At 38.4% G+C, this 23,459-nt stretch overlaps 2 protein-coding genes across 6 annotated transcripts in view; one reads left to right on the forward strand and one right to left on the reverse strand.

Moving 5' to 3' along the window:
• Positions 1 to 13,830, reverse strand: part of DCLRE1A (DNA cross-link repair 1A) — a 21,371-nt gene extending 7,541 nt beyond the window's left edge. The window contains exons 1-7 of one of the 5 annotated variants that reach the window (XM_027596348.2): positions 13,794 to 13,830; positions 12,136 to 13,251; positions 8,460 to 10,154; positions 6,694 to 6,827; positions 5,475 to 5,593; positions 2,023 to 2,163; positions 366 to 511 (exon numbers count right to left, since the gene is read on the reverse strand). In XM_027596348.2, coding sequence (XP_027452149.2) covers positions 366 to 511; positions 2,023 to 2,163; positions 5,475 to 5,593; positions 6,694 to 6,827; positions 8,460 to 10,154; positions 12,136 to 12,601 — 2,701 coding nt within the window. In that variant the 5' untranslated portion in view covers positions 12,602 to 13,251; positions 13,794 to 13,830. Of the gene's footprint in view, positions 1 to 365; positions 512 to 2,022; positions 2,164 to 5,474; positions 5,594 to 6,693; positions 6,828 to 8,459; positions 10,155 to 12,135; positions 13,649 to 13,793 lie in introns of those variants that run through there. The other 4 variants (XM_027596346.2, XM_027596344.2, XM_027596347.2 and 1 more) reach the window with 4 other exon arrangements.
• Positions 13,831 to 13,934: 104 nt separating this feature from the next.
• Positions 13,935 to 23,459, forward strand: part of NHLRC2 (NHL repeat containing 2) — a 59,708-nt gene continuing 50,183 nt past the window's right edge. Inside the window, exons 1-2 of the mRNA XM_027596349.2 lie at positions 13,935 to 14,498; positions 17,378 to 17,530. Coding sequence (XP_027452150.1) covers positions 14,321 to 14,498; positions 17,378 to 17,530 — 331 coding nt within the window. The 5' untranslated portion in view covers positions 13,935 to 14,320. The remainder of the gene's footprint in view (positions 14,499 to 17,377; positions 17,531 to 23,459) is intronic.

The raw sequence follows: 23,459 nt of genomic DNA on the forward strand, positions 1-23,459 counted from the left end.
ACAAAAACCAAAACTGTTCTCTAAAATAATTAATTGATGGTTATCCTCAAAGAAGACAGCAATACGACTATGCATTCGTCATTTTTTAAAGTTCACTGAAATACTAGTGTAGCGCAGACATTTGCTCTGTAAACATTCTGCAGGTGTAAAGGCTACCATAAACACACTTATCAAGTGTTTCCATTAAGTTAGGCCTTTCCAAGTTTAAATGAATCCAACTCTATCAAATTTTTCTTCAAAGGTAATACTGCACCATTTCAGGAAATAAGTATCAAGTGCAAGCATCCAGACTGAAAGGGCTTTATGCAAAAGAGAATCTGATCTTTATAATATATTAATGTAAATTAGATACAGCTACCACCCACCTAGGAAGACTTTCTCTTTTCCAATAGAATAAGTGCCACAGACAACGAGAACACGTGGGTTTAGAGTTACTGCCTCAAAGGCAATGTTGATGGCAAACTGGATAACCTCTTGCTGAGACGGAAAGGAGTATTCTGGGCTGCAATATCTGTAATACGGTAATATGGTACTTATTAAATGAGCAACAAGAAAGCCATAGCATGAAGGTAGATGCTATTTTAGAAGCCAAGCTTTAGCAAACTTACATACAGTGGTAGTGTGATATATTAACCCCACTGCGGTTATTCCACTGCCTATGGTTAAAATATTTGTTACAAGCTATGGATAATTTATGATGGAATTCTACGTTTCCAATATGTTTTTTACAGTGTATTTCCTTTATTGCCCTCATATAAAGAAATTGCCTCTTTTTCTTCAAGAACAGTTCTAGCTAGCTATTTTAGCTGTGAATTGTATACCTCGGCATCTTTTCGTTTTAACTTTAACACCATCAAAGAAAATACTAGTGACAGGGATGATCTTTGAACTAAAGAATTCTGATTTAGTTTAAAAAATTCTTAAAATAATGAAAACAAACACGAATTTAATGAAGCAGTTTGAAATCAAACAGTTAATAGTCACATGGTTATCTGCTCTTCTGAGGAGATACAGAAATATATGCAGTATTACAATGATACAACAGATCCCCAGTTGGGTCCATCTCAATACAGTAACACCCAGTGAAAAATTAACCCTAAGACTACTAGCTACCTAGCTCTATCTGGGATGAAAATTAAGCATTTTTTCACTAAAAAAGAAGTCATAAAGTACAAACATCAAAGAAACATATTTTTCCCCATTTTTAAGATTGTTTTTGCTGGTCAGCCATAAGAATAGAGAAAACACGTGTCTTTTCTCTGATGAAAAACCCACAAAGAAATTCAGAATTCTATGTAGAGAAAACGAGGCAAAAAAAGGGACGGGGGGGCTTACTTGTTATTTTCTTTATTTATTTAGTATTTAAAGTACATATAAAAGAATGGAAAAATTAGCTATAGTGTTAGAAAACTGAATGTGGAAAGCCCATCTTTTACTAAAATATGCCATCCAAATTCACTTCTTAAAACAGGTTGAAATAGTTGACATAATTCATTTCTAACAAATTGATGAAGTATTTTAATACATAATAAAAAATGGCTGGTACCATTGTGTTTATAACATTTAGAAATTCAAAGTTGTCACTTAGGAATTACCTTTTGAAGAAAGGAACAAAGTAATTTTAAATATTTAGAAACAGAATCACATTTTGGCCTCTGTTTCTTCTTCACAATTATACTTAAGAGTTACAAAGGTACTTTGAAAAGGTAACCTAAAGGGGTGTTTTCCCAAAGTTTGCTCCCCAGTTTTTCTTCCTTGTTTCAGTAACAGGATTCTCACATAAACCAAAGGGAATCACAGAAAAGAAAAAATTTAGTTGTAGTTAAGACACGTCATCCCAAATTTGTTCTTAAGCAAGTATGTGTTTTTCCAAACAGCAGTTCTCTGATGAATGATCTTAAAATGGTAATTGACAATAAGCCATCATTTCGATTTACCTAAGCAACTGTGCAAATTGTTCATAATAAGCAGGGCAAATATTGTCAGTGGGAAAAGGAAGCATACAAACAAAGCCTCTCTTACGTTGTATCTAAGTAAAGCGTGTGGACTTTCTGGCCTGCAAGACGAGAACGTTCCATGGTGGGATCTGCTCGGAAGTCGCCGGTGTGTAATAGGACGTTACCGTTAGGAAGATAAAACAGGATCATGACAGCACCTGGACAGCTGAACACAAACATTTCTAAGGAATAGTCTTTTTTTTTACTTTTTTTTCTAAGGAATAGTTTTAACACATGTGAGGCAGCTGAAGGAAGAGGACTTCTTTGCTGTCAGCAAGGTAATACACTCACTACAACCACATGACGTAGCACTGCACTACAGAGGAAATGTAGCATTGTAGGAAGTTTACATCGTAACAAAAAAAAAAAAGTGGCGTGCAGGAAAGATTAATTCACCAGGCCAGGTTTGTTCGAACTCCACACTTCCCCACCTAAGGCCTGTCCTTAGGACTAGTCCTTGGCTGGTCCTCGAGAGAGGAGTTGAACTCTTGGAATATTCTGCCCAATAAGAGTGCTCTGTATGCCTGACGCGTGGGTCTGTGTGTTACTAGGTTGACCAGATAGTCGCCATAGATAACATCGTTAGCATCAACTATCTGTTTTGCTCTAGGGGACTGGAGTCTGAGGAGCTGAGGCAAGTCACATGGGTGTTGCATGTGTGCATGCCTGACCCTCAGTAAAAGCCCGGCTGGACTCAAGGCTCCAATGAGCTTCCCTGCCTGGCCATTCTTGGCATGTGTGGTGAACACCGCTGCTGGGAGAACCAGTGCTTCTGTGCTATTCAGGAGAAGAGCATCCCTCAGAATTTGTGCCTGCTTTCTTCTGCACTGTGCCCCCATTTGACATTTCCCTTTGCTGATTTTAATTTGCATCCTGTCACTGTAACCATGAGTACAATAGCCCTTCTGAGTCCCGTGGGTCCTTCAAGTGAACCACTGAGCCTCAGGGTGGTGTTGGGGATGCCTGACACACTGGAGCTTGGAAATTACTGCCAAAACACATGGAGCTTTCATTTTGAATTCTGGGAAAACATCGGAAATAATTACTTTTTAAAAACTTACCCTTACCGCCCCACCCCAAAACTTCAGACTGCAATGACTTTACTGGGGAATTCTATCAAACACCTAAGGAAGAAATAGCCCCAGTACTATAGAACATCCTTCAGAATGGAGTAGGAGGGAATAGTTCGTGAGGCCAGTATTACCCTAATGTCGAAACCAGACAAAAGAATTATAAAAAAAAAAACTACTGACTGGGCACCTGGGTGGCTCAGTTGGTTAAGCAACTGCCTTCGGCTCAGGTCATGATCCTGGAGTCCCGGGATCGAGTCCCGCATCGGGCTCCCTGCTCAGCAGGGAGTCTGCTTCTCCCTCTGACCCTCCCCCCTCTCGTGCTCTCTATCTCTCATTCTCTCTCTCTCAAATAAATAAACAAAATCTAAAAAAAAAAAAACTACTGACCAATATCCATTATGAAAACAAAGAAGTCCTTAACAAAATATTTAGCATATCAAATCCAGCTATATATATATATATATATTTTTTTTTTTTTTTTAAAGGATAATCCACGAAGGCTAAATGGAGTTTATCCCAGTGAAGCAAGGTTGGTTTAACATTCAAAATGTCCATCATTATCATTTACCCTGTTAACATTATAGAGGAGAAAAATCATATGATCCCTCAGTAGATGCTGAAGAAGCATTTGACAAAAGTCATCACCCATTCATGATTACAAACTCTCAGCAGACTAGGAAAGGAGGGATTTTCCTCAACCTGATAAAAGGCATCTATGAAAAACCTATTGCTAACATCAAGCTAAAGGGAGCAAGACTGAAAGCCTTCCTCTTAGGGTCAGGAACAAGGCAGTATCTGCTCTCACCACTCCCATTCAACACTGTACTGGAGGTCTGAGCGAGGACCATGAACAAGAGGGGAAAAAAGCACTCTGAATGGAAAGTAAGAAGTAAAACAAAATTGTCTATATTTGCAGATGACATGATAGTACATGCGGAAAATTTTCAGAAATCTATAAAAAACCTACTCCAACTAATGTGCAAGTTTAGCAAGGTCTCAGGATACAAGGTCAATAAACAAAAATCAGTTGTCCATCAGGAGGTGAATAGATGAGGACATCATGGTGTGCCCATACACTAGATACTACTCAGCAATAAAGACACAAACTATTGATATACACATCAGCATGGATGAATCTCAAAAACACGATGAGTGACAGAAGCTGGATGCAAAAGAGGAGATACTATGGGATTTCATTTCACTGAATCCCTAGGAAAGACAAATCTAATGCATGGTGATAGGATATAGATCAATGGTCCCCTGGGCTAGAGTCGGGCTTGGGGATTGACTGGGAAGGAGCCCAAGGAAACCTTTTGGGGTGGGGAAAATTTCCTATATTTTTCTGTAGTGGGTATTACATGAGTGTGTATTTTTGTCAAAATTCAGCAAACACTTAAAATAGGTCTATTTTATTTATGTAAATTGTACCTAATAAAGTTGACTAAAAAATCAGAACTTGAGCTCTTATAAGCACTGACTAAAAAAAGAAGCAGCAGGGGTGCCTGGGTGGCTCACTCGGTTGAGTGTCTGACTCTTGGTTTAGGCTCAGGTCATGATCTCCAGGTAGTGAGATCGAGCCCTGAGTCAAGCCCTACATCAGGCTCTGTGCTCAGTGGGGAGTCTGCTTGGGATTCTCTCTCTCCCTCTCCCGCTGCCCCCCACTCCCTCTTAGAAAAAAAAAAGGAAAAAAGAAAAAAAAATCAGCAAAGTTAGCAGACAAAAAGTTAAAAGCAACCTGAAGACAGAGCATGGGTCTGGATTTTCAGAGACCTAGTGTGAATTTTAATTCTCGAAGCATCCGTGATGGCTAAAATCCTACAAAAAGTAGGAAGTGCAGTTGACAGTTGCATTTTGGTAACAGGATACTGACAGTGTTTTACATTACAGAGAAAAAAATGAGGGGAAAAAGGGAAGCCACTTCGAAGAAAAAAAAATCTTCCAAGTCTTTACTATCAAGAGCCTGAAGGATTTCTTAAAAGGCGGGGGGGGGGGGGGGAATCCTCTGCTATCTGAATGGAGTGCAAGCTGTTAACTTACATAAGCGATATTAAAGAAATGGCAAAAAAAAAAAAGGCAAAAGGTTAGCTCTTCAAAAAAGCAGCAACATGTTAAAGTATTTTTTTTAAAAAATAAGATGGAGTCTCATATGTCAAGGATAGTAATTTAAACTGCATTAAAAATGAATTAGATAATATTTAAAGGATCTCTCAGTACATTTAATCTCTGATTCTGTAATTGGGTACATTATTTTTTTCAAAAGGAGAAACATGTCTTACTCAAAGTTTTAAAAATATCAACCATATTAATTCCAACACAAGAAAGTTCTTAAATAGCCATACTAATATGTTTTTATTCTAAATAGTTTTTAAAACAAGGCTAGTCTGAAGGTAACTTTAATACTTACTGATTGGCATCAAGCAAAACAACTTTTACACCATTTATTATACATTCCGTGTCCATCGGCAATGGATGGATGTATTGTTTTTGTATGTGAAGTTTGCTCTTCAACAAATTGCCAGTTATCTGCAAAACAGAATGTGCTTATTGCTGATACAGTAAAATACTAAATAAATCTTTTACTTCAGATCTAGTTTAGAACCAAGTATCTTAGTCTCTCTGTTCTCCCACTTACTTACATTCATGGAAACCCTCCAGAATGCCAGGAAGAACTTTCTACCATGACTATGTCACAACTCTGCTTAAACATGGTTCACTGGATCTCCCTCACCTGGGAAAAGTCCCTCGTCCCCAGATGACCTACAAAACCCTTCATGATGGGGCCCCTGCTCATTTCTGCGGGTTTATCTTCTGTTATTCCCTATCTCACGGTTAGCCATTCGGAATTATCTGAAGAGCCTGCAATGGGTAGATTTCTCTGTTGTCTACACCTGTATGCAAACTCTGCCCTCTCCCTAGGATGCCCTCTCCTCTTTCCTCCGCCTGGTTCGGACAGACCTGTGTTCCGATTCTGACTCTGGCATTACTGGCTCCGTGACTTAGGGCACATCACCTAATCTCTCCCAGCCTCGGCTGCTTCATTAATAAAAAGAGATTCATTTTATTTCAATAAAAATAATTCAAGAATGCTTGAGGATTAAACTGAATTCTAGCGGAAGCCCTTGGTAGTAGGCATTAGAAGAATCACTGTTTAATAATTAATGCAAGGTATCTCTTCCACCATGAGACTTTCTCTAACCTTGGCCTGGGCCAGAATAAAGCACTTTCTTTTTCTACTTGCTGGTGTTCTGTTCAGTTTTCGGTCACAATACCAATTCCATCGCAGTGTATTCGTGAATGTGTCCCCTGAAGGCTGTGAGCTCCTTGAAGTTAGGTATTTCACCTTGAATGTCTTTTTGGGCATCCATAAATGTTTACTGAATGGAACTTAGGTGTTTCAGTTACACCGTGAAGTAGTTTACTGTTTCCATATACTAAAGCATTAAAAAAAAATGTTTTGTAACTATTGACAATAACTCATTTAATTTTAGACTCTTAATGTGGAATCTGTTTTCTCATATCTTTTCTGGTAGAATATAGATCTTACAATGTTATTCTTTTTTAACCAAATTGCTTAGAAATTCACTGTATTCCATACATTTAGAATTTAAAAGGCTAAAACTTACCTCACTACAATAAATTGGAAATGTGAAGTTTTTAGATAGTCCAGCATAGTGATCAGAATGAAAATGTGTGAGAAAATAGGCTGTGCACCCTTCAACCAGTCCGTACTGGAAGGCATCAACTGTAAAGCCAGTCCCTGCAATGAGAAGAGCACACGGCTGCTTGAGCAAGAGCCAAGGGAGTGAAAGAGTGAAAGATGTCCGATTTGAATGTAAATAGTAAACCCCCTATTCACGTCTTTACGTCTCAATTCCAACTGAGCTTCATAATTTAAAAACTTATGCCACATAAATTCAGCAAAAGGGCATATTAGAGAAGATCTTAAGTTTCTACTAAACATCCCAGTATTGGCTTTAAAAAAAACTTTTTTTTAATGTTTTGTTTGTTTTGTTAAGTAGGCTCCATGCCCAGCGTGGAGCCCAACTCAGGGCTTGAACTCATGACCCTGAGATTAAGACCTGAGCTGAGACCAAGTGTCCAAAGCTTAACCAACTGAGGCACCCAGGCACGCATTGGCTTTTTTTTTTTAATGAATAACTGTACCAAAAAAATTAAAATACTAAGCTACAAACCAATTATTTCTTTGTTTTACTGACCTAAAATCCTTTACTTCTGCAAAACAGCAAAAGGAAAATGCTAACTTTCTTATTTTATTCTATTGTGGCAATTGATACTGGGGGCACAAATGATTGAAGGCCCAAATAATCATACATATTACAGTGGTTGTGGCCCTCCACCAGGTCACAGTACAATAACAGAGGACAGCATATCTGCAGTATTTGAATTTCATTGTGGGGGATGGGAGGTGGGGGAGGAAGAAGGGAAACAAGAAAATAAATGCCCAAAAAAGGCTACCTAGAGGAGCAATAAAGAAAAAAAAATGGCTGAGTTGTTCTGAAAAGTGTTCATGAAAGAAACAACCAAGTGTGTGAATTGTGATGTGCAAGTCAATAAGCACACCTTCACAATCTCACTGAGGCTTATCCCCACATATGGCATACTAGTCTCAGGCTCACTTAAAATATAGAAAATTCACCACCATAAGTATTAAAAAATATAACTGATGCTATGATGTACATAAATGATAATCATTTTGAGCAAATTATGGATTGCGACTATCAAAGCACTTTAAACAATCTTTCTGAAACCAGGTATATTTTGGCAGATTTTATATTCTTTTCAAAAGAAGAATTATTGGTTTCTTTAATAATAAAATTCATTTTACGACACATTTTTCTAACTCATCTATGAAGGCATGTGAAATTACAAAATACAAAAAAGGCCGAGAAACTAAGTTATGATGGGGTTAAAAATGTTTGGCATTTATTATGACCTATACAATCTGTTAATTTTCCTTCTTTGAAGCTATTTAGCACTTTGTATTTCTCTTAAAGGCTTAGAGACTCTTATTTTAATTAAATTTCATAATTTGTATATAAGTCTTTATTATAACTACTTAACAGAGAGCCTCTCCTCCTTCCCTATTAAGCTGACCTTTACTCATCTGGGTCAAATCTGTAAAATCTACCTACTAGTATAGTATCTTGTACACAAAATATATTTAATAAAAGTTTGCTGAATTGAATGGGGCAAAAACATTTAAATAGGCAAAAAAAAATCTATGTTACACGTCAATTAAGTATAAAAAACAATGGAAATACATACAAAAAAATTACTCTGTACAAACACACACAACATGGGCAATAAACATGAAATTTTTAAAAGTCAATTCTTTGTAGATATATTAAGCGTTGGTTTTTCAACTTACCAGGTATTTTCTTATAGAATGGACATGTCCTTGTTCTTAATTGTCCTGCATGAGGTGACTCCGGGATTTTCGTGTTCCCTCTCTGCAGCCTGCCACAAGGTGATTTTATGAAGACTTTGTCTTTCCTTAAATTGACTCTTCCAGATTCTGTCCTGTTAAGGTGATGTGACCTCTTCTGATGTGCTCCTTCCTGTAGTGAAACTGACTTTTTAAGTCTCTTTCTTTGATGCTGTGACCTCTCACTAGAAAGTTCCACAGAGGGCTGACTCTCACTTAAATTCTTGGCATCGAGTTCTAAATCACTTAAAGATTTTTCTGCTTTCCTCTTGCGCTGCCGCGACCTCTTTTCATTAGGACTTACAACTGGATTTAAGTTCATCCCTTCCACCGCACTTCCCTCTAGCAATTTCTCTTCTTTTCTTTTGGGTGGTAGTCCAAAATAAACACCTATATCCATTTGCTTCATTACTTTGGAAGAAGGCTGTGTTGCAGGACACTTGGGACCAGATGGCGACATTTTCAGTGACTCGGCAGCATTAAGTGCACTGGAAGAGTTCTCTGTTTTGGGAACTGTAGCTTTACTGTCTAGTCGACCACCTAATGCCTTTCTGCAGACACATGCTGAATTAGCATTGTCCTTTGCATTGAAGTTCTTATTTGATGATTTTCCAATTTTACTTTGGGTTGGACGGAAAGAAAGATCCCCTTCTCCTTGCCTTGGGAAAGCTCTTGGCATCTCACTAGTAAGTGACGGAAGAGAAATCTGATTGCAAACAGCTGATTCTTCAATTGCCTGTTTCTGTTTATTTGATTGAGATGGGTGACATTCTGGCTTACCAGGTTTCGCTTTAGTGGCCTGATAACTAGAAATAAGCCCTTGTGCTGATGCAGATGGAAACAGCGCAAAATCATTACCACTATGTGCTGGATCATCACACAGAGTAACACCCTTATTTTGGAAAAAAAGTTGAGATGAACCAGTGAGAGCGTTGTATTTATACAATACTTCTTGGTATTTATCCTGAGTTAAGAAGCCATCCACGTGGGGGCCATTCTCCTGCTGGTCCTTCAGGAACGGACCATGGAGTTTTTGAAACAAAGTGGAGCTGTTGTCATCTTCCAGGCTGCCATCTTTAGAGCTCTCCGTAAAGAATAGCTCCTGCTGCAAATCACCCAGCTTTTCATCCATACTGTAAGTTTCCTCATCAGTTTGAAGTGGAGAATAAGAGATTTCACAGCTACTAAAGTCATTTTCTGGCAATGGAGAGTGTATGTGTTCTGAGTTGCTTTGGCTGTCTAGTTCTTCAGCAAGAGGCAAACTGAATCCCACCAGTTTGTCATCATTAACACATTCTGGAAATTGTACGTTTTGTTGGGACTGTTGGATATTTGTTGAAGAAGAAGAAGAAATCTTTTTATTGGTTTCAGTTGGAGACTGAGATTTCTTTAGATACGGTGTCACAAACGAGGGGTAAGTTGAAACAATTAAGTTTTCCATTGGCTTCTGATGCAGAGACCATCTTTCCTCAAGGCCACAGAGAAAGACCGAATTAGTCTCACTGAAGCAATCCCCTGGCCCACGTGTTGGGCTGCTGAAAGGACTATTGCCCGCTCTGCTCTGAGCAAGCAGGAGGTGAGTGTATCTCTTGAAGTGAGAAGGAATTGTTGAGGTGCACAGAAGACCATCAGGACACTCTGAAAATTTTTAAAAAGTAATGCAGGATCAAAGCACAGACAGCGTTAAAACCTAAGTGGAAAGTCATCAGTCCTACTTTGAGGCCTTAGGACCATAACTATCTTTACACAATCAAAAGATCCAGCATAAAATAATAATAATCCAGTATGGTTTTGCAATGTGCTAGTTCCTATTTTTAAGTCAAATTTCTTTAAATTTAATTTAAAGAAACTTTAAATTTCTTTTCAAATAATCTTATTTTCCAAAATTCTTGTAAGACTAAAACCTTTCCCCCCTAAGGAACTCTCACAAATGAGTCCCTTCAAACTACAGTTCATGTTTACACAAGGTATTTATAGGTGTTCACTAGTTCACTATTGCTCTGGCAATAGAGTGAAAAAGACTAGTGTGTCTCTCTGAGAACCAAAGTTCTACCCCAATTTTTATCTTATTAAGTAATACGGATTTGTGACAATTAGAGTACCCAGTTAGGGTCCATTATTTAATATTTACACTGTATACAATAAGAGCAATAACAAGCTTAATTAGTTATAGCTGTTCATACATAGTTTAAATTCTAAGATTTGAAATTCAATTTGATAAACTGGTTAATAATGCTTTAATAATAATCTGGAAACTATTCCCCGTCATACGTTATAATTAAGAAACAGTCTGTAAACTATCTTGGCATATACCCTTGTATGTTAATTTCCAGGTGTTTTTTTTTTTTTAAGTTTTATTTAAGCAATCTCTACGCCCAATGTGGGGCTCGAACTCATGACCCCAAGATCAAGAGTCGCATGCTCTTCCGGCTGAGCCAGCCAGGTGCCCCAATTTCCAGCTTTATCAAAAAATGACCCACTCTCCCTCCTAAAAAAGATGTTACAATAAATTAGAAGGCCTCGTTGCTTAATGTAATTTAAAACCACCTCATAAAAGTATTTGTTGTGGCACAGAATTCAACTCAAGAAGAGTCTATATGAAATTCTATTCAAAGGAGTTTAGTGAAAAACCAAAAGAAAAATCTCTTTGAGGTGGCTTCAGCAGAAGACATTTCACCCTGAGCTGCTCACCATGAGACTCCAACTTCCATTTCTGATTTTCAAGCCACTTAAAAGCAAATTAGCAGCCTTTGATGAGATTTTCACTTTATAAAAAAAAAGCTAATGCCAAAATTTTTTTAAAGTTCTTTTGCATCTTTATGCAGTACTTTAAAATAACTAGAGGTTAATAATAATGTCTTCTGAATCATACATAACATGAAAGCCATACTGAGTAGTATTTTTATTTTGCTGAATTTTAATTCTTTGAGATTTAAAAATCCATATGGTATTTATAACTTTGAAATACAGAAATCATCATAACAACCCATTTTTCATATACTCCAAGTAGGACTACCTACACGTTAAACATGACATTATATATCTTAAAAGATAATAAAGCATAATATTACTTCAGTTATCATTTGGCACATTTTTAATTCGAATCTTAAAAACCTAAGACTCCTTCCCAGATCTTCTTCCTGTACAATAGCATGATAAATCCAACATTTAGAAGACTCAACTATACGCATAATTCCCTAAATTTCTGTTTCGCAAAAGATAACAATTGGGCAGTTTAACTTTTAAGAATGCTCATCTGTAAAACGTCAATACCACTTATCTTTTGCTGTCATTGAGAGTCAAGTAAGTAAACAGAAAGTGTCTAGCATAGTATGTGCTCAATTAACATTTATGAAAAATCATTGCGATGTTTAGGAACTTCTATGAAATAATAAAATGCATTTCAACTGTTTTCAAGTTTGCAACATTCTTTACAATTATACCATTGACTATGATCTCTTTACCCTTCTCAAGAATGGTTTCTTTGTTTCCTTCTAGGGTAAGACATTTATACTTCGGTGTCTCATCTCCCTTTCATTTTACTGATCGGACTGATTCGTCTGGCCTAATGCAGGCTTTTTAGACTATTTAAAGACCACTTCGTTTTTTGTCATCTTACCTGTTTCAGAGACTGATGGAGAATCCAAACACTCAAAAACATGCCATCGAGGTGTTTGACCTAGCAATGAGGAGAAAGGCATCTGGCAGTTTGGGCAGTATCCATCATAAACTGGACGTATCTTTGGAGATACTTGTTTGTTTTTGCGAGTCCTGCAATGCTTTCCTGAAGCCATCTCCTTGTCTTGGGACTGGGGAATACCATCTCCGCAACTAGAATTCTGACTAGAAGCTACAGAAGTCTGACTAGCTGTTTCTCCAAGGCACATTTCGGGGTCCTTTGTCTTCTCTTCAGCTTCTGCGGTTCTTTTTTTATTTCTGTTTCGTTTCGACTGGTATTTTCCATCTGTTGCTTTTTCAACAGATTTTGGGATAGTCTCAGAGCAATTATTTGTATGTACTGGTTTTGGTTTTCTTTTAGATTTGTATTCCCAGATGTCTTCTTCCAAAAAAGCATCTTCTAACATGGCAAAATGATTTTTAAGTAAATGGAGAATCTATTTCTTGTTACAAAAATTTCAAATGGAAATATTTTCCTGAAAAAAAAAGTAACAAAACCCCCACTAACTTGATGGGAATCTAAAGTTTTGGTAATGAATGTATTGGCAAACTACAAGCCTTATACCTGAGAACACCTGCTATTCCATTTATACCACAATAAAATTAAGAGAACCTACCACAGGGGTAGCATCTGAGAATTTTCCCATTGTGACCACTATTTCATTCAAGTGTGTCGGTCTTTCCAAGGACTTGATTCATAAAAATAAGAATCAGTAATACTTGGAAAATTAAGCACTAATAGGAAGTATAGGTTCAATAGCTTAATCTTAGAATGAGCTTTGTAAAATTGTTATAAAGCTCCTGTCAGTTCCCTTTCAACTGGACAATTGTCCAAATAATTCACAAATAAAACCACAGTCCCTGGGCAGTTGGCTTAGCAGGGTTTCCAAACATTAAATGCCTATCTCAGCTTGCTGGTACCTCCATAATCACGCCATAATCAAAGAGGTGTGTGAATCGGGGGAGTAATAATTGCCCTTATCCTTGACTCGGATATTCAACCACTTCAGTTTCCTGGGTCAGCCCAGTATCTTCTTCCAGCAGCAACGAACAAACACTGAACAATGGACAAAAAAAATTCAAGTGAAGTTGTGCCTGCACTGAGGCCACCCACACTCCTAACTCCAGACTGCATAAGTGGTCTGCCCTAGAGGTGGCCAGCCCTCTCTCCCCGGCCTCAAAACCAAGATTCACCTGCCTGATGCCTCCCACCTTCTCTGCCTTCTCTTTGAACTCAGGAGGCTGCAAGGCCACTGAGTGGGGCCTTATCCCTTCCAGGGCAGGGAGAGAGTGAGCTGCGAGCACAGCCGGTTCCATAAAAGCTATCAGAGCCCTCCGCTTCCGAAGTCGGAGGCCCAGCCCACCCGGATCCTCGCCGCAGCCCACCTGCCACCCGCACACCCTCCGGCGTAGCTCCAGCTGCGTCCGCTCCCCTCGGCTCCCCCCTCCCCTGCTCCGCTGACAGTCTGTTCGCGCTCGCACTTTCAGCACTGCGGAGCGACAAAATACTGTATTTGTGTACAAGCCAAAGCCATTGCCAGTCACTCCCAACTTAAAAAAAAAAAAAACAAAAAACCTATCCCATGAGGATATCCCTACCCGCTTCACCAGTGGCGTCTTGGCGGGAACAGCTTCCCCTAGCCAGTGCTGTGTCGAATCGGCTGACGCTGGTCTATGGGCGGGACTTTGAAAAAGTTTGTATCCTTTTAGGTCCTACCGATTTATTTTATTTTATCTTATTTTTGTTCTAAAACCCGCTAATTTCCGAAGTGAAGTGTTGGGGGGGGGATGGTTCTCAGAGCTTCAGGAACGCGAACCCAGAGACTTTCCCCATGCTGAATCTGGCGCTGTGAATGTCCAGGCTCAGTTGTGCCGGGACGCTCTGGAAGGGGCGGGGTGGTTTGGGCTGGCGGCTAAATTACAGGCCCGGGAATTCAACTGTTTGTATCTTAGCATTGGCATGCATGATTACAAAGGAAAAAGGTGTCGTTTACATGGAGTGGGGGCTGGTGGAGAGTGAGGTGAATGTGCCGTTTTGAAACCAAAGGACAATAAGCGCTTCCTCTCTCCCCATTCGAGACCCTCCCGCGGGCCCGGCGGCCGCCTCTGGACTGTCCGGAGAGAACATGGCGGCCCCCGGAGCCCGGGGCTGCAGCCTCGCGGGTCTGCTCCCGGCGCAGACCTCGCTGGAGTACGCCCTGCTCGACGCCGTCACCCAGGAGGAGAAGGACAGCCTGGTCTACCAGTATCTACAGAAGGTGGACGGCTGGGAGCAGGACTTGTCAGTGCCCGAGTTTCCGGAAGGTGAGGGGCAGGCTTCGGGGTGAGGACCCCTCCCGGAACCTCCCCTTCCTCGGGGACGACGCCCTTCCCTGAAGCGGGGGGCGAGGCGGGGTTGTGCGACCGCGCCCGGGCGGTTCGCCAGCTCTGCGGCTTCCCTGGGTCCCCAAGCGGCGGAAAAGGGTGGTTTTCTGGAGCGCGGAGACGTGCACATTCGCCTCTGTATCTCGAGTCCGTCCCTGCGGGGGCCTAGTGTGAACTAAGTAGACATTCCATGAATGTTTAGTGGCCCCGGTTGGCAAGGATTGAAGTGTCCGTGCCACCCTCTCCTTTCAGTGTGGTTGCCCAGCATCGTCACTGTCATCCACTGCGCATAATGCTAACATTTATTGATCCCTTCTGGGCCACACACAGTTGTAAACGCGTCAGGGGACTATTTTAGTTAATCCTACAACTCGTTGAGACCGCTTAAAGACCTGTTTTATAGTTGAGGAAACTGAGGCACAAGAAGGCTAAGTAATTTCCTCAACGCTTCACAACTCATAACTGCCAGAGCCGGATTATGCAGACCCCAGATTGGCAGGTATCTTAGCTGTGCCACACTTAGGTGTTCAAAGGCTTGAAATCTGTAATTTTTAAAACCTGAATCAATTACGGCCCATCTCCAGGGTTTGAATCCCAGCTCTGTGAGTGTTTGGAACACCGGGGAACAGATATTCCCAGTAGGGCTATTTGGGAAGCACATCTTGCTGTGATAAATGAAACCGTACTTTCCCTTCTTTGGTTGGGACTGGCATTGTTTTGTTGGTGTTGGCATGTCTCCTGGCGTGACACTGAAACCACATGTATAGTTAATTGGTTGGATATGGCAGGGTTCAGTATCTCATGGGAGATACATCAGAACCTTGCCTTTGACAAGAGTCATGTGTCTTTTCAAGCCTTTTGCTCCCACCTTCAAAAATGCTTATTTTTTTTTCCATTACTAATCCTCTGCTGAATATGAAATATTGTGGAGTTATTAGGGAAGAATTGGGTTCATGACTGCTTCTCCCATCAAAAGAACTTTAAGAGATTAGATACATATGTATATTTTTAAAAAACTTTGTAAGTAGGTACATAGTATAGTGTTATAAACAAGCAGGCCACCAGCTGCGTTTTGGGCCTGTGTTTTTATTTTCTAGTCGTGTTTATATTTACAGTGGGTGTATTTTATTACCATGAGATTTGACCTTAGTGACTCATAAATAACAAAATATTCAGGCTTCATATGTGACCTAGTCAAATTTTCTGCGGGATCAGATTATTGAGCTCAGAATACTAGATAACAGGTTTTCTTGGTTTCTTTATCAGTAAGCTATAATCAAGAAGTCATAAACATAACTTATCTCAGAAACAGCATGCTTTGTTCATTTCTTAAAAGAGATGTGTTTATGGGAAACTGTGGTGTAACGGATGGATTCAGACAGATTTGGGATTAAATCTGAGTTATTTCATTTGTTAATTGCATCATTTTGAGCAAGTTTCTTGATTTCTCCAAGCCTTACTTTACTCCCTCATAAAATAAAACCAGTATTTAGCTTTCAGGTTAATTATGTGGATTAGAGGTAATATATCTAAAGTTCTTAGTTCATAGGACAGCTCAATAAATGTTGACAGTTTTTTTAAATTATATTGTAATTATTGTTACTGTAAAATTTATTATTAAGCCTGGTAAGCACAATAACTGACGTGTAATAGTACTTTCTTAACCCTCCAATCTAAGTCACTCTTGACTATTTACAGAAAATAAATTTAAAAGACTGATTCATAAATATTTTGCAATTAAGATGAAACTTATTGAACATACAACATACAAATTATCAAACTTATGAAACATACATAAGTTTGAAGTTTTATATGTTTATTTGATCTGGTATACAATTAACCCTTTATTAAAATGCATCATTAAGAGCTTTCTCTACCCTAAAACCTCACTAGGTTGGACTAACTAAGGCGAAAAGGCTAGTTTGATTTGCAGATTATTTATTTGTTTTTTAGAATTTTAATTGAGTCACTCCAGTTACTGTTATTAGTCATTAGCTGTTGTTATTCACTTAATTCCACCCAACTTTGGCTTTCAGTTTCTATAAAATATTTCTGAATACCTGCTTCGAGATGTAATTAATAGTGTTAGTGGCTGCATTTACTTATAAACAATAAACTCATTATCTTTGTTTTTCTAAATTGGATAAGTAGAGATGCTGTACTTTTAATATTTAACAAAGTCTTTATAGTGCATAGTTAAAATTGTAAGTCATGCTTTGTAAGTCATGCTCAAGTAATTATAAATTCTGATTTATAAAAGTACAGATTAATGAGATTCCATTTTTCTTTGGAGGGAAGGGAACACTTTCTTCATCAATATTAATGTTGCTTCCATGAAATCTATAAGTGTATTTTGCTTAACTTTGCATTTAAAATATTTTGTATTTAAGGTCTCATTCAAATCCAGAGCACTTTAGTTCTTATGAAATTGGCTTGGGCATTTTGTATGTTTATATTTTCACACCTTGCTCCGTTTTGAATTTAGTCCTGTCTCGCTATTCTTAAGATTGCTTCATTCTCAAAAGCTCATTTGAACCTGATTGTGTACTTAGGTCCTCTTAATATTTGATATTTACTCTCGTTTTTACCTAAATGTGTCGGTCTTGCTTTCTTTCACACAGACTATTCTATTTCTGAAAGAGTTTAGTAGCTTTTTCTTACTATATTTGCATACTGCTGCATAATAGCATCTTTCCCATCTTACCCCACCCCCTCATCCCTTCCTTAGAAATAATGGTTTACATTTTAATGGAAAATTTTAGATAAATTATCTCTGCCTTTTCCTTTAATCATGATAATCTATTTTGTGTAAATTTCAGGATTAGAATGGCTGAACACAGAAGAGCCTATTTCTGTCTACAAGGATCTGTGTGGAAAAGTAGTCATCCTTGATTTCTTCACCTACTGCTGCATAAACTGTATTCATCTATTGCCTGATCTTCATGCATTAGAACACACATACTCTGATAAAGGTATCTGCCCTTTAATTGGTTTCTAACAGACTGTCCTGGCATAGGCACTGGGGGAGTAGCTGACTCATTTGCTCATTGGAAAATGAACATTTGGCAAGACTTCAATGATTCTAAAAGTAATTTCTAATACATGATTTAAGGACCCCACGTACCTTCTCATGAAGAGTTAAGTTTAGTGATAATGGTTTGCCTTCCTAAAGAACCAGCATTTAGTATATTTTTTTCCTCTGAGGTTAAGGACATGATTTACTTTTTTATGATCAAGTATTTTTAAAAGTTCATTTTGTATATTTAGACTTAAATTTGTCCTATGAGAAAATGAAACTTGTGACTCTAATCTTATATTCTTCTCACTAAGATATAAAGGTTTAAAGTTCTTATTAGGAAATGTGATTAGACTTCCTTTAATTTCAGATGACATGAATTACAGTGGAATGCCAAATATTATAGCAGATACTTTTTCTTTGACCCTGCGTTATTAAAAAACGATTTATAAAGGTTAATGTTTTCCAAAGCACACTAGGAAATCCTCTTTTATGGTATTACAAATTCTGAAGATGTAGGAGATTATACTTAGTATTTGCTTTAGAACTTTGACATTTTTTCAGATCTTTTTTCTCTACTTCTTTCTAAAAAAGAGAACATATGGGGTGAGTGCAACTAATTAAAGGTTCCATTTAATTAGGCTTAAATTGGGGCGCCTGGGTGGCTCAGTCGTTAAGCATCTGCCTTTGGGTTAGGTCAGGATCCCAGGGTCCTGGGATTGAGCCCCACATCGGGCTCCTTTCTCAGCGGGAGACCTGCTTCTCCCTCTCCCACTTCCCCTGCTTGTGTTCCCTCTCTCGCTGTGTCTCTCTGTCAAATAAATAAAATCTTTGAAAAAAAATAATAATTCGGCTTAAATTAATTGAAGCTCCACAGTTGAAGTGATATAAAGGAGAGAGGGTCACTGATCTTAGAGTAAAAGTGAGACTATAGTACAGAATTGAAAGATAACTTAGTTTTAAAAAAGTGATTTTAAAAAAGGATAGATTAAAGTCTTCACTGCAAGGGAAACCTCGGATGCTTATAAGTTGTAAAACATCGTATCTTGAAATTGCCAGTCGGTGAGATTTATGAAGAACTCAGGTATTCCTGGTAGCTAAATCATGTTTTCAAAAATTTGTATTGATTTAAGAAATAAGAGTATCTCATTATCTGCTAGTTTTGGGTGCCTCTGTGTCTTGGTCAAGCTCACGTAAGTGTAAGTGTATTTATTGAACATGTAGTATATGCAGGGTAGTCTGCTAGCTGCTGAGGACATATGTAACAGTTAAATAAAAAGCATCATGGAACCTGAGGAAAGGAGTAATTCACTTCGCCTAGAAGCTTGGAAAAGATACCTCAGGGGGGAAGACAGTTAAGCTGGAGCTTGAAAAATAAGCGGGAGTACAGCTGCAGATGCAAAGCGGGCAGGAGGAAGCTGGCTGAGGGAGTGGCAGGGGATACGCGGGGAGCATGGAAGAGTGAGCTTCGTGGGGAGAGGCCGGTAGTTTAATGTGGCAGGAGTGTGGGGGCTTCTGGGAGAGATGAATGGAGGGGAAGGTGGGTTAGGTTCAGACCAGTTGTGAAAAGTTTTGTTATTAAGTATTTATTACTATTATTATGCGGGATCTGAGTCCCGCATCGGGTTCCCTGCTCCTTGGGAGCCTGCTTCTCCCTCTGCCTCTCTGTCTCTCATGAATAAATAAATAAAATATTTAAAAAAAAAAAAAAAGAATTAACATTCTTAATAGCTTAGCCTTTGTCTTCCACTGAAGATACAGAGATGTTTAAGGTTGCTTTTTATTTATTTTTTTGTTTAAAAGATTTTATTTGCCAGAGAGAGAGAGCGCGCGCATGTACACAAACGGGGGAGCGGCAGGCAGAGGGAGAAGCAGGCTCCCCACTGAGCAGGGAGCCCGATGTGGGGCTGGATCCCAGGACCCTGGGACCATGACCTGAGCCCAAGGCAGATCCTTAACTGCTTAAGGGCCTGAACCACGCAGGCGTCCTTGTTTGTTTGATAGGAGGATGAAAGACTGGGTTAAGAATGCCAAAGTTAACTTAAGATAATCCCTAAAAGAGTGTATTTGGTTACCTTAGTTGGTTACCCCACACCTGAAGCAAATTCAAGAACTTCTTGGAATGGGTGCGTGTAACTTCTTTATCGGTTTACTGAAAGCATCATTTTTATAGCACATTGACACAAAATAAAAACTTTTTACATACAAATACACTTCTGAGAAGTAAAAATACTTGAAGATCCCAACACTATAATTTCAAAGAAATAGTACTTTAGTAATATGCTGCTTTATGAAAATGCTGGTAACTTCAAAATATTTTTATATTGCTCAAAATATACATTCAGTTCATAATCACAAAAGCAGGTGTACCCAGAGATTATCACATGGAACTTCAATAAGCTGTCACTAAATTAATTTGCTTTCTTACAGCGGTGTATCTTGTCTCATTACTATCTGCTATGTTTCTGAACATATTTGCAGCAATGCTAATAGTTCTTGAAGTGACATTCAGCAGCCTATTTTAAATTCCATGGAATATTCAGTTCATTTCATCAGTAAGCCAGAAATGCTCAGCTAAGTGAGGAAGTGCTTATTCAAAAAACAGCCTGAAAAGGGTCCAAATTAATACCCAGTCTCCTTCCTCTGTAAAACGGCTTTTAAAATCAAGTTTGTAATGGTGACCAGTATCATTTTCACAATAGCATGAGGCATTATAAATGCCCGAGTCTAAAGTAAAAAGATATTTAACAGTAATGGGTGGTTTTGATCTTCAGACGTTTACGAACATAGCTGCACTCTAAGCTTGTTATTAGTTCATAATGATTTAGCACATGTTCACATGAAACTGGTAGGTATCTCATGTTTTGGGTTTTTTTTTTTCTGTTTCTGCTTGAGAGTTTATAAAATTTTTTTGCCTTTTTATGCTGGATGCATTAATGATATGTTATATAATACCCAAATTTAGCACAATGGCTATTCAGGAAAAGTGTTCTTGTTTCATAAAAAAAAGAATATTAGGAACATTTGACATATTTTTAAATGTGACTGCTAGGTATATGTTGATGCATAATTAAATCAAACTTACCAACCTAAATGCCAGGGTACTACTGGGTAAATGCTGGTGTTCTCATTATGTAGTAGACACTACTTTTCTGTTTTATACTTTATTAAAAATTAGAAGAATGGAGTTCTAATTTTATAATGAAACTAAACCTTTCAGTGACTCCATATATAATTTGATGGTGTGTCAGGGTTCCCAATACCATCACCAGGTTCCATAATTATTTAGGAGGACTCACAGCTGTCATTTGTTACAGCTAAAGGATACAGAGTGAAAGCAGCAAAGGGAAAAGGTGCTCTGGTGAGGCTAAGTCCAGAGGAATCAAAACACAGGCTTCCTCCTCTCTTAGTGGAGTCATACAAGACAACTTAATTCCCCAGCAAGGAGTTGTTAGAGCACATTTGAGATGTTACCTACCAGGGCCTCTCATTAGAGACTCAGCAACCAAGGTTTTTATTGGGAGCTGGCCAAATAGGCAGCTTCTGCCTGGCAGCATGTAGGAAAATTCTAGAGTCCCAGAAAGAAAGCAAGTGTTCAGCATAAACCATATTATTTGTACGGCCAGTTTAGGCATAGCGAGACACTCTTACTCGTTCTGGGAATGGCAGGCACCCTCCTGAAATCCAGGCAAGGGCCAGCCTTATAAGCAGGCCTTCGAAAGAATACCAGTCAGGCATGCTATGTTAACTCTTCTCTGCACACACTTTATATTTTCTTTTTGCAGCAGTCCATATATTATTCTGTTTTTAAAAAATGAAGTGTGATGGAAATATTGGTCAATTTATGGCAAACTTCTAGGATGTTTCAAGAGAGACACAGGGCAGCATTAGTTTTTGAAATTCTAAAAAAAATTTTCAAATTTGTATCAGCTCTGTGCTTTAGTGTTCGGTGATTTTGATCTTTTCAGTTCATGTTTCCATTGCTTTTAGTATGAAACCTAAAATCCTACCTGTCCCCACCCTACTCTTCTTCCCTCAGGGTGTTCTAGCCTCCCTGGCCTGCCTTTAGTTCTTCAGTGTCATGGTTCTTCGGTTGTTCGTGCTTTAAGGCCCTGACACTTAGTGTTCACTCTGCTGGAATACCCTTATCGTTTTTTGCCTAGTAAAGTGTCATCCTTGTCGTTTAGCTCTCAAAATGTCTCCATTTACAATTTTGTAACATGTAAAACTCAACTGTTTTTAATCCTTGCATTTAACTAGGTTATTACAGTGTTTGTGATTAAACTGTGCTACTATGTATTATGTAAATATAATAATGTCATATATATTGCTATATACAATTATAGTCTAGTACAATTCTATATGTGTCTGAAAAATAAGACCTTTGAAGCTTTTAAAATGATTTTTTTGAAGTTATTTTATTACTAATATTTTAGAAGCAGTTATTTTTATATGGCTTCTCCTTCCCTCTTCCCTCCCTCTCTTCCCTCCTCCATCTCCCTCACCTTCCTTTCCTTCCATATTTTATTTTAATGGAGTAGTTTTGATCCCTGTGCTGGCAGAAGATTCATAAAATGAAGAATCTTTTACATTGTTTTTTATTGTGTATGATTAACAGAAAAAGCAAAATATTTTTTAAAAAATCTCTAAGATTATTGACACTGAAAAAATGTGAGGCATCGTTACTTAGCAGTGGTCTTTGTAGATTAATATAGATATTCTATTTAGACCATATGCTATGGTTTATATAGTGTCTAAATATATAAATTTCTTCAGGGTTCATGTCCCATCTATTCATCGTTTTATTTCCTACTATGTACTGAGCACTGTGCTAGTGAATAATAAAACATGCATGATCTCTAAATAGTTAATATGAATTATAGTCTTGTTAACAGGGGCAAGACTTATAATCAAATACTCACAAATAGTTTTATAATTTCTGATTAGTGCTAAGAAGGAAAATTATGGGGTGCTATGAAAACAAATAATGGAGTTTAATCTGGAGGAATTTAAAGCTTTCTTAAGAGTAAAAATTGAGCTTGCTATCTAGAAGAAAAGTGTGGCTTTGCTACGTGAGAGAGGGTGAAGAACATTCCAGGCTTACGGAGTATTGTGTGTTAAGACATCAAAGCAAGAGGAGTAATGATATTCTGGAGGAACTGAAGGAAGGCCAGGTTGCTATAACACCCTGAGGGGAGGGGGAGAAGGAGTGGAAAACTTACCGGGGAGATGAAATTTGGTTTTCATACAAAGGACAATGAAAGGTTTTCTGGAGGAGAGTGACATGATGAGATTTGTGTTTATTTAAAGATTAGTCCCACTCCTGGGTGGGTAACTAATTAGTGTTCAGGAATGGATGTGAGAGATCTGTGACAAGACTCTTGTGCTCCGGATGGGACATGATAATAGCTTGAAACTAGTTATAGAGGGATAAGATTAATAGGATTTGGTCATGGATTAAATATGGATGATGAGAGAGGGCTCTTTGGTTATTACAGAGATATCCTAGGTAGGTTTTTAGCTTGTATAATTAATTGGACAGATGCTGGTGCCATTCAGTGAAAGGACACACTATAGAAAGGACAGCTTTGGAGAGGAAGGTCGTGAGTTTAGTTTAAATGGTCTTTGAGACTTGCACTTCATTCTCCATATGACTGCCATTGCTCCTAAGGATAACAATCTAAAACATCCTTTAAATGACTTACAAGGTCGATCCTATCTATAGGTTTATTCTCGTTTTGTCCCATGCTCTCTTTCGTTCTCTACCCTTAGTCACTTTACTCTCTTCAGTCTCTTCTATCTTTCAAGCACTGTTTTACGTGTGTTGTTTTCTCTCCCTGAATCTCCTTCCTTATGCTCTTCACCTAGTTAACACTTTCTCAGGG

The sequence above is a fragment of the Zalophus californianus genome, chromosome 15, assembly GCF_009762305.2.
Source record: "Zalophus californianus isolate mZalCal1 chromosome 15, mZalCal1.pri.v2, whole genome shotgun sequence".
NCBI lineage: Eukaryota > Metazoa > Chordata > Mammalia > Carnivora > Otariidae > Zalophus > Zalophus californianus.